The sequence below is a fragment of the Lasioglossum baleicum genome, chromosome 20 (genome assembly GCF_051020765.1).
Source record: "Lasioglossum baleicum chromosome 20, iyLasBale1, whole genome shotgun sequence".
NCBI lineage: Eukaryota > Metazoa > Arthropoda > Insecta > Hymenoptera > Halictidae > Lasioglossum > Lasioglossum baleicum.
Window position 1 is genome coordinate 3876281 of NC_134948.1, and position 12112 is coordinate 3888392.

At 44.2% G+C, this 12112-nt stretch overlaps 1 protein-coding gene across 3 annotated transcripts in view; it reads right to left on the reverse strand.

The window, feature by feature from the left end:
- The window catches only part of LOC143218983 (uncharacterized), an 87606-nt gene that overhangs the window by 4291 nt on the left and 71203 nt on the right, over positions 1-12112 (reverse strand). For all 3 annotated transcript variants that reach the window (XM_076444683.1, XM_076444684.1, XM_076444682.1), the window contains exon 5: positions 9568-9702. In XM_076444683.1, the coding sequence (XP_076300798.1) occupies positions 9568-9702 (135 nt within the window). The remainder of the gene's footprint in view (positions 1-9567; positions 9703-12112) is intronic.

Consider the following 12112-nt stretch of genomic DNA (forward strand, 5'->3'; position numbering starts at 1 on the left):
AATCACTTTAATCGCTTTTAGCACTCGGTAGGTTTAGTGTTAAAAAAATCGACGGCGATGAATTAAACATAGAAGAGCAGCCTGGAGGGTGCAATAATTAAAATACCTACAAAATGGTAACTTAAACCCCCCTAAAATTTCACTAACCATATGATACTAACTCCTAACCAAAATCGAACTATTATATTAACACTAAACCTACCACTGCCGGTCAAATGACCGGTTTCATATTTCTAATTTCACAATTATTGAAATTGTGAAGTTGCTAACACTGAAATTGATTCGATAAATTTCTTTATCCAAGCAAATGTTGTCCTAAAAATTGCACAGAAGAATCTAAATAAATAGAGTCTTGTCATTTTTGTAACTGAAATCACATTAATGGCTTTTAGCGCTCGGTAGGTTTAGTGTTAAAAAATCCACAGCGATGAATCGATGATGAATACCGACTCCCACGCAAGATCCGACCAGCAGATCGTGCTGAAACTCGTCGGAACCGTGCGAAAACCGAGGACGATCAAGCGTAATAAAGAAAAGGGGTCATTAAGGAGGGGAGGGGGCCAGTACGGTGTCCCACGAGTTCGCGGGAGGCCGGTACGGGGGAAGGGGTTCGACGCGGTCAGTTCCGAGCGATTTGAATACAATACGAGCGGATTTTAATAGGAACCGCTGTCCGAAAGCTTGGGCACGAGGTGCAAACAAAGGGGCGAGGACGCTCGGGGACGCGCGTTGCGACGCGTCGAGTCGCAGCGCGCCGGAAAGCCGACGAGTCGGATTCGAAATGCGGATCGATGCGGTCGCACACGATGCACAACAGCGGCTTGTGCACCGATCGCATACGTAATCGACGGGGATCTTGTCGCGGAACCCGCCGACAAGGGGTCAACGAATCAAAGATTGCACGCGGCCCACCCGTTCGTTCGAATTTCCCCTCGGATCGCGATCGATTCGCAGAATCTGCGGGACGCTCCTTGATGCGCCGCGTGACGCGCCAACGATGCCACCCCGAGTCGGTCCCCCGAATTCAATTCATACTTTCCCGCGGGACGGGGGCCCGTCCGCGGACGGCTCTCCGCTTCTGCGTAACGCGGTTTTACAACTTCCTCGAGCGAGAGAGACGAATGGTTCGGCGAATCCGAGGCCCGTGACGCACACCTCGGATCGATCCGTGATTTATCCGCGAGTGGTGACGCGCGTGAGCCGCCTGACAAGCTCGGAGGAAGTGTGAGAAACGGAGAATCCTCCGCCGACGGATCCGATCCTCCTGAAGACCCTCCGGAGACTCACACCTTCGAAACTCGTCCCACTCGACAAACAAGCGTCCGTTCTTAACTCACTGCTTCTGTGCTCATTAGGGTAGACTCCGACGAAGATTTTCGCATAAATTTTGTCGCGATATCTTGGTACATTCCTACGCAAAGTCCACAGTTCCAATGACTTGGAGGAGTATGCTTTTTAATAGAATATCTGCTTCGATACAAAAATGCGTGTAATCTATTCCACTGATAGCATCATAATAATTTTAATTAAGTAAAGTAAAACAACCAGAAAGAGAGTCGTTCGACAATCAACTTTAGATAAGCACCTCTGGAATATTGAACTTTGACGATTGCTCGGGAGATAAGCGATTTATGGGAACTTTCGACCACGCCAGAACCCGCCTCATGTATATTTGGGGAACCGCAGTTAAGATTTCATGAATTTTCAAGGGTTGCGGGTTTAAATGCGGCGTTTCTAGCCAGGACCCGACGCGCAGTCGTTCTCTCATGGCTCGAGAACGGCCCGCCTAAAATTATGCGGCTATCGGTCGATCTACGGACCACCGTTCGCGATCGAGAGACAGGCCGCCTCTGTTTCCACGTGGAAATCCGTCGAGTTTCTCTCCCCCCGTGTCGTTTTAAATTTAAATCTACCGAACGATCCTCCGGACCTAGAGCAACGCCGACGGTACAATGATCTCTGCACGCACTGTGCGGGAGAGCTTCTACATTTTTCCAAAATACCGATCCATATTTTACTCAAATAATAAATCTTACCACCTCGTCTCGCTTTTCCTATTTTTATCGCACTTTAAAAAAAGTTTTCGGAAAATCCGCTTGTATTAGCGCGAAGAGCGTTAAAAGACGAACAAATTGCACTTAGAAACTTTTCCGTAGCATTGTTAGTTTCCGAGCAAAAACGATCCAATGTCTTCTTTCTCTAAGCTGCCCAAGACTTGTCTCGTCTGAATTCGATAAAAAAGAACATTATCCGCCGAAAAATTGTTGTATGTCGATGCAGGGGACGCAATTAACCGCGATCTCTATAAATACAGTCCTCACAAATGTCCGTCTGTTTCCCCAAGACGGATAAAAGCTGGGCGCGAGCGCGTTCCGCGACGGCCGCGGGTAATCCGTGTATTTTCGACTAGCGATTTCGAGCGGGAACGCTATCGGCCGGCTCTATCTTAACGACGTTCCCCTTGTCCATCTCTCTCCCTCTCTCTCTCTCTCCTTTCTCTTTTCCACGTCCAGCACAGAGAGCGTCTATCTCGAATAATCTCAAAGCGAGCACTCGGCCCGGAGGCGTACCGGACGCGACCGGTGGCAGCTTCGAGAGAAACTGCCGAAGATTCTGCTCTCGAAACGATCGATCTTCGCCCTGGCCGGTCAGCCATCGCCTCCTTATTTTCTTTTCTTTTCTCGTTTCCCTTCCCCTTCACTTCCCTTCACCGACCAGTAACCCTCTTTCCGTTCCCGGCCTCTCGTTCACGACGTCCGGGACTTTTAATTCGGTTCGCGACGGGTCACCGAGAACCCCAGTCTTCGTGCGTCTCGTTTTGTTTATCGGACTTTCCATATCGATTTTTATATCGTTTGCCAAATGTCGTACTTCTTCATTTCCTCGTCTTCCGGAATTTTTATCAGAGAAACTATCGTACCTTTTGCATTGGGATTTTTAGTACATGTTCACTGGTATTTGAAGTATATTTGTGATTTTTTTCAAGTATAAATAATGAAAATCACACGATTTAAAATTTTTTGTATAAGGTACAAGCTGAAATCTTGCAATGAGAGAGACCCCCAAGTTTTCGCGCATTCGTGAATTTTTCTCGGAAAAACTGTTGAACCTATCGCATCGGAATTTTTTACACGTATTCACTGGTATTTGAAGTACACGTGTGATTTTTTTCAAGTATAAATAATAAAAATTACACGATCTAAAAAATTTTTTATAAGGTAAAAACTGAATCTTGCAATGAGAGAGACCATACGTTTTCGCGCATTCGTGAATTTTTCTCGGAAAAACTGTTGAACTTATCGCATCGGAATTTTTTACACGTATTCACTGGTATTTGAAGTACACGTGTGATTTTTTGCAAGTATAAATAATAAAAATTACACGATCTAAAAAATTTTTTATAAGGTAAAAACTGAATCTTGCAATGAGAGAGACCATTCGTTTTCGCGCATTAGTGAATTTTTATCAGAAAAGCTGTTCAACCTATCGCGTTGGAATTTTTTACACGTATTCACTGGTATTCGAGGCACACGTGTAATTTTTTCCGGGTATGAATACTGAAAATTGCGCGAGTTATATATTTTTCAAGAAGCCCGATTTTCAAGGACGAGAGGCAACAAACAAATTGAGCAGGTGTTTACGACGAAATGTATAACACGGTTGGCAAGCCTGCACGTGCAGAGGTCCTTCGTCAGAGCCTCGAAGGAGTCCACGACCTCTTCGTGGGACTAATCCGAAAGCGAGTAGTCATCCGATTGTTCGAGCGTCAACTATACTATACCGGGGCCTCGAGGAGATATACATACATACATATTCGGATGGACACGGTGCTGGTCGGGACCATAACGTGTCGGCTTAACGTCAACGGAGAGACGGTCGCCTATTCCGGCTGGACGAGCCCGTACCGAACTCGAAAGCCAAGTGAAACCGAGTCCGAGGCCGATTACCCACGCGTCAAACGCTCGCAAACGAGCGCAAACCTTCGCCTCCCCTTGGCCAATCTCCTTGGATTCTCGGATTCCTCCGGCTAATAACGTGTGGCATTCCTGACGAACGCCAGTGCCATAATGCCGGGCAAAATACCATGATCGTTTCACAGTATCATGCCTCTCTATACGATTGTTTGAAAAATATCAGAAAATGTATGTACGCAATCTCAGTGTTCATAGACAGCTTCTAAAATATTTGGTGACGAGTCCGGATCTAGTTGGAAATTTTCTGTGAAGTTGGAATACGTCAAACATGTCCCAAACTTCGTCAAATGCGACCAACACCAGTTTTTTGAGACTGTTTCAACCCTTGACACTCTGAGGCACCACTAAAAATTGCTGAATTATTGTTTAAAATATTGTTAACCATTGTTTAAGATATGCTGGTATCTAATCAATTATTAAACATTTAAGTATTGTATGAGGTGTCACGTCCGGTGGTCCAGTAATAATTAGACAGCCGATCTTTATGCAAAATAAAAATTGTCTGCATCGATTGCAGGAGATAGAAACGAAATAGAATGTTATTTCTCCCTTTAATGATTTTAATTGAGGAGAAATCGTATAGTAACATCTTTAATTTTTAAAATTGTTCATCCATTTTCTATTTCATCTCCTCAATTTTACTGTGAATGCATAAAGATCCGCTGTCCAGTAATAATTAATATAATCAGTTATGTATACATGTATTTTCTGAATTTCTTTTTATACTTGCTCTGATAATATTGCGAGGGAAATAGAATATATGTATACATGATTGATTATTTAAAATATAAAAATATTATTGAAAATGTAAAGAATGTAAACTATTGTAGGTCGGAAGAAATGTCTAATTTTCGAGTTAAAACAGCTCCGAGTGGCAAATGGTTAAAATATGCAACACGAGAAAGTGCCACAATTTTTTTGTGGACTAAAAATTCTAAAATGCCCCTCTTTCCCAAGTTTCTTTGATCACAGTCAGTCCCACTTTGGAAATCGGAATTTCATAGTATTCATCGCGAGAAGAACGACAAAGAAAGTGAATTTCGTGGATTTCATTCGAATTTATCCCCACCGGCGGGGCCACCGTCGTCGACGGAGCCCGCGACGGCGTAACGGAGGCCCTCCGCTTAATTAACGATTACCAGGAAACTTGTCTCGGTCTGGACAGTCGGTATTAACGCGACGCAGCGTCCCACGAAGAATCGCGGCTCCGTCGCGCGGAAATTCGGCCGTGTTCGAGACTGTTTGCCACTGTTTGAAACCGTTTGGCGTCCCGCGATCCGATAAGGCTCGAGAGATAACGAGGGGCTCGGGAAAAATCTGCGTGAATAGAAAGAGAGAGAGAGAGGAGACAGTGGGCCCTGTGTCTTCGAGTCGCAGAGAGAGGGAAAAGAGTTCTGCGACGGGAGCGAGCGTAACGAACGTTCGACGGAGAAATCGCGAGCCAATTAGCGCGAGCCGCAAACGAATCCCTATCCACTTCTCCCTCTCTTTCTCTCCCCCTTCTCTTCTTTTCACTCTCCTTATCGAGATCGCAGGAGAGATCGCGAGCTCGACATCAAGATAGCGCGGCCAGACGCATAGCGTCGCGTCAACACAAAAGCCGGCATTTTGTTATTAGGCTGCTCGCGTTGGTGCAAACTCACGCCCACAATGATTTATTTCAACGAAAAGTTCCGATTTCTTTTTACTTTTCTATTTTCATTCGACAGTTTTCAGATTGTATTTGCTGATTGAAATTGTTTGTTCTGCTCGTGTTGCTGCAAACTCACACCCACAATGATTTATTTCAACGAAAAGTTCCGATTTCTTTTTACTTTTCCATTTTCATTGGACAGTTTTCAGATTGTATTTGCTGATTGAAATTGTTTGTTCTGCTCGTGTTGCTGCAAAGAAACACCCACAATGATTTATTTCAACGAAAAGTTCCGATTTCTTTTTACTTTTCCATTTTCATTCGACAGTTTTCAGATTGTATTTGCTGATTGAAATTGTTTGTTCTGCTCGTGTTGCTGCAAAGTCACACCCACAATGATTTATTTCAACGAAAAGTTCCGATTTCTTTTTACTTTTCCATTTTCATTGGACAGTTTTCAGATTGTATTTGCTGCTTGAAATTGTTTGTTCTGCTCGTGTTGCTGCAAACTCACACCCACAATGATTTATTTCAACGAAAAGTTCCGATTTCTTTTTACTTTTCTATTTTCATTGGACAGTTTTCAGATTGTATTTGCTGATTGAAATTGTTTGTTCTGCTCGTGTTGCTGCAAACTCACACCCACAATGATTTATTTCAACGAAAAGTTCCGATTTCTTTTTACTTTTCCATTTTCATTGGACAGTTTTCAGATTGTATTTGATGATTGAAATTGTTTGTTCTGCTCGTGTTGCTGCAAAGTCACACCCACAATGATTTATTTCAACGAAAAGTTCCGATTTCTTTTTACTTTTCTATTTTCATTGGACAGTTTTCAGATTGTATTTGCTGATTGAAATTGTTTGTTCTGCTCGTGTTGCTGCAAAGAAACACCCACAATGATTTATTTCAACGAAAAGTTCCGATTTCTTTTTACTTTTCTATTTTCATTCGACAGTTTTCAGATTGTAATGTTTGCTGATTGAAATTGTTTGTTCTGATCGGTTTTTAAACAGTTCCGAAAGAATTTGCTGTTAATTCGAGCAGGTCTTAATTCGTCTGTTAATTCGACCAGCCTTAATTCTCGTCTGGTCGAACGCGAAGCAGATTCTCCAGTGTCTCGTCTATTAAGGTCGCCTCCACCCACGCGGCCCGTCGCAGATTTCCGCCCCGCGGAAACTCAAGTAGAGCCTAACCGCGGTGAAATACCGCCGCCGCCGAGAAAAAGAAGAGGAATCGCCGAGGATTTCCTCTTCCCTTTTGTGCCCTGCGAAGGGCTGCGCTGTTACTTCCGCTGCTTCCTGTGTCACACGCAGTTGAGCACGCTCTCTCGCCACCCCCGCGTTCGACAGGGGAAACACTCTGATCGCCGTGTTCGCACGGACACTTGCAAACCACCCTAATTGTTGGCGCAACACTGTTCTCGAGCTTCCGGACCACTCTTACGGTTTTCTGCCTCGATAGAAAATCGATTTCACCCTGTGCAGGCTTGGAGTTTTTGTATCTTGTCATTAGACTGCGGATCTTTATGCATTAATGATCTTTATGGCTTATGAAATACTTTAAAAAAAAACTAGAATATGTGGAATTCGATAAAATTTTGCACAATTTTTATTTGTTTCGGATCCTCAAAGGCTGTTCCCATTAAAAGTAACGTTTTATTTAATTTCATTTTTTTTTAATTTGTTTACGAAAATTGGAAAATGCATTAAACATCCGCAGTCTACTTATCATCAATCTGTCGTCAATGAAAGTAAAGTATATCTTGGTCTTGTCTGTGACGGGGTCTACTTTGACCCGAATGATTTAACCATTGTGTAGTCAACCGGATACCTGGTACTCATTCACTGTATTTATTTCAATAATTTGTGAATGTTTCTCTAAAAAATATTACAAAATTTCTGTGAATGTTCATTCTTTACTCGCTAACATATTAATTTCTAGTCTTATAAAGAGAATTTCTGCAAACATGTTGAATACAGAAAGGTTTTAAATAATTTATACATTTTAGTTGTCAAGGGGGTTAATAATCAAAAATTAAATTTACCCTCCTCAAAAAGTTCATTTTTATCTTGTTAAACAATTCTTATTAGTGGAAGTTCGTCTGCTTTGACCCAGAATGAAAAAATAGTATTGAATTCCTCAAATTCAGGTTCATGCGTTCGGATCGAGTTGAAATCTACCAAATCTTCTTCTAAGAATTTTCGTGTCTTCTTAAAAGAGTTAACCCGTGCCAGAACCACTTGGGACCAGCCTCCAATCAAACGGAAGGACCGAATGGAAGGGAGAGGGGCCAGGAATTAGGTTCCACGGTGTCCCCGACAATGGATCTCGAGAGTAGAAGCTCGCGACAATGGCAATCCGATATCGCGTTACAAAACCCGAGTCTGTTCCATCTCTTTCTCTCTCTCTCTCTTTCTCTCACAGTCGATCCATCCCGGAGCGGTAAAGCGACGATCGGTGGCTTCGACGGTGGCCAAAGAACGACCTTTTGCCTCCTCTATTTATCGGAAGAAAGCTTTTTATCGCGTGGAATCTCGTATCCGCCGTTTAATACCCGACCTCCCATTGTCGGCGTCTCCCTTCTCGACAAACATTGTATCGAGTGCCACGGACGGATCCGCTTTCCTTTCCCCCCTTAACGTCCCGGATTTTCCTACCCCGCTTGTTTTCTTCTGTGGAGGACGTACACCGGAAGTCCCCGCGCAGCGATACCGCCGCGAAAAAATACGTATCCAGCTATCGTCTGTTCGAGTTCACCGAGCCGCGATCTTAAAACAGTCCCGGCTTTCCAATACTGCCGCCATTGTACTCCAACAAAATTTTTCTGTGACTGTACCTGGCCTGGCAACAGTTTTTTATGCAGGCAATTTTTAACGAATTTTTTAAACGAGGCTAATGGTTTACCACCCCAAGTGTCTGACTTCGATTTTGATAATTTTTTGTGAGATGATGGTATATCGATCCCTAATTATGTATGCAAAATATTAGGTGTAGTTGGTCAATAGTTTTCAAGATATAAACAATTAAAGTTTCATACTTCGGAACTACTTCGAAAACTACTATGAGTATGAAACTTTAATTGATTATATCTTGAAAACTATTGAGCAACTACACCTAATATTTTGCATACATAATTAGAGATCCGTATACCATCATCTCACAAAAAATTATCAAGATCGAAGTTGGACACTTGGGGTCCTTCCCTTGTTAGAATATTTTATCGTGGACAATACGAGGTCTCCCAATTTTGAGATACTCTCATCAGGAAGAACGCCGCACCTTTGACATAGAACATCGGTTAAATTGCACTATTTTTTCGAGCCTTTCGAATTTACTTTAATGACTTTTCTTCTGGTAAATACGTAAATCCTATACTGTGAAGCTCAATTAACACTAAACCTACCACGAGGGACCAAGACCCATTTTAGATTTTTTATTTGACAATTATTTCGAATTTATTGAATACATTTTTGATTCGAGTATATATGATAGTAAAAATCGCACAGAATATAAATAAATTTAAACTTGTTATTTTTATAATACTATACACACATCAGTCACTTTTGATGAGCCTTAAAAATAACTGGAACATGTTCCCTTATAAAAATGGCAAGAATCATTTTATGTAGACTTTGTGTGGCTCCTATTGTAACGCGTGCTCTACTAAAGACATCTATACAATCATTTCTTATGAAATCACATTTTTATTACTTCAACATCAATTTGTTGTAAAACAAAAAATCTGGAACGGATCATTTTACCGGTGGGTTTAGTGTTAATGCATAAACTCAAATTTTTTAAAATTGTGACCTCCGGCGTTTTTCCCGACGACCGCAGAATTCGGTCGCGAACTGTACCAGGATCGCGCATTGTTGGAGAGCCAGGCTGATTTAACGTTCGGGTATTTTTCGGAGTAACTGTATATCGGACTGGTCGAGTGCACGATCGATTACTTACGTTGTGGAGCTTGTAGTACAGGCCGCACGCGTTGCAGACTGGCTCGCCGGCCTGATTCCTCCGCCATAGCGTGGTGGTTGCAGTCTTGCAGTTGGCGCAGCTGGTGCCCGCCCGCCTCGCCGCACTCTGCAGCGACAGTTTTGGAAAAGAAAAGAAACAGATATCACACCCGTAACAGCGAAACAATCATCGAAAAATCAAGATCCCCGGATAAACTTTTTAGTAGGAGCGAGAGTCTCAAAGAAGGATCGAGAGGAGGCGTCTAACGGCGAGCGTATAGGTCACGTTGCCACGTCACCGTGGCCCTTTCAGAGCTTTTTTTTCGATCGAGAAATTCCATTCTTCCGGTCGAGCAGCTTCTAGACTCGAGAAGCCACGATCCAGGAATGGGATCGCGTGAAATCGGCCGCCCTTAATCCCCCATCCCGATCGTTCGGCCGTACTCGGCTGGAAACGCGAGCTAGTCCTCTTACCGGTGCCCCCCTCGGCCCCCCGCCCCCTATTCCCGACCCCTGTGAACGAGAAACGATCTTCGGTACACCTGTTTACACTGTGCGCAAACTATCGTGAACTCCTCGAAAAAGAAGAAATCTGTCGCCCCCCTCCGACCCCCTTTTCTTCGCAATTTTTTATTCTGTCTCCGCTGGCTTCGTTTCCTCCCGAGGACCACTTAACCCTCGTCGGGAACAGTGTCGCCGGTTGTCCTTGTGTTTTTCCAAGGAAAAATAGGGGGTTCGAAAGGAGGGGCAGGGGGGGGGCGTACCTGGATCATTGTCGGCGAAAGTGCACAAGGGCGCTTCCTCTCTTTCGCCGGCTAATGGAAAACCGATTGAAACTCGCCCGAGCGAGAACGGAATCGCGTCGAACCCCCGTGCCCCCCGAAATTGCGCCCCCTTTGTGCCTCGCCGGCCGTGCGTCGCGTCACAATACGGCCGAAGCGCGTGTCCACGAATATAAAGTGTCCCCGCTTTTGCAACAACTGTTTTCCTTTTTGTGTCCCCCGACCGTCTTCCTGTTTCGAGAGCCCCCCATTGTCCTCCGCGATCCGCCGACAGCGCGAAACTAGCGATCTAGATCGAGCAGAATCCCGGAGGTAATCTGTTAAATGGATAATCTGCCCACTCGAGTACTCGCGAGACCGTTGCAGTTACGGAAACATGTTTAAACAAAACGGCAACGGCGAGTACACATTGTGACTGACACGATTTTGCTGTACAGAGGTCACGCGAAGGTCAACCATGTTTGTTCAATCAAAATACACCATTCGACGCAATTTCTGAGTCTGCGCGGAAAAGTACTAGGCTACTGGAAGCTAAAAATGCCTAGTTCACAAGATATTCAATTGTACCCCACTCGCCCCCTAAATTAATAATATCAAGTCTCGTTTGTTAATTAGTGGTTTGAAGTTAGGGGTGTGACGGCTCGTTCCACGCAGAATTGAACGCCCTATCGAACGATATTGACAAATGTATGTGTTCGTTGAGAGAACTATAATGACCCCGAAAGATTTTGATAGCTTCCAGCGACATTTTACTCGCCGGGGCTGTTTGCCGATGCAGAGGAGGTTTCGAGAGGCGAGCAGGATCGTGGGAGAAGGCGGTGTTTACCCTGCCGGTCAAAGGGGAGAAGGGTAAGGGTCGAGAGCCGAGAAAAGCTCGAACAGAATGTCGGGGGGTTGAAGAGGGGTGAAGAGGGGCGTCGCGACGCGTAATCGTGCCTTATCGGGGGGATCTTATCGGGGCTGCGCGGCCAGCAAAAGGGGTCTGCAGGGTGCTCCGGGCCCCTGTGGACGCCCCGGCGTCGAATCGATATGAGGAGAGCCAGCTCATCGATACCGAGAGCCCCGGCTATCTGCTCTAGATCTTTGACACCCTCCGAGCGTCGCCGTCCCATCGACTCGAGTCCGCCAGCCTTTCACCTTCGCGGCCAGGGGATATCAGACGTGCCTCGAAAATTCTCCTAATGGTTATTAAACTGCCAAGCGGGTGAGGGGGCTGAGGGGGTTGAACTCTGCCGGATACTCGGACGCTCGTTAGCAAATGGAAACGCCATTGGCAAATGGAGTGCAGACTATGTTCCATCTCTAGTCCGTTGACTGGCAATTTTTATAAAGTGAGCGAAAATATCTTTTTTTTTTTGACGGGGTGGAAATATGTACAGGGTGGTGCAAAATGCACTGGGCCATTTTAAAATGTCACTTTCATTGTTTACAAATTCGTACGTTCTCTTTTAGAAATAAATTCAAGTCTTAGATAGTGTCATGTTTTTTGGACCAGCCTGTATGAGCAGAAGAAAAAATAAAAAAATAGAAAAATGGAGCCACATTCGTTATAAAGTAGGCGAAAATCTTTTTTTTCTGACGGGGTGGAAATATGTACAGGGTGGTGCAAAATTCAAAGGGCCATTTTAAAATGTCCCTTTTATTTTTTTTTTAAATTCGTACGTTCTCTTTCAGAAATAAATTTGAGTTTTACATAGTGCCATGACTTTTGGACCAGCCTGTATAACAGAGCAGCAAATAGAAAAATGCAGCGACATTCGTTAG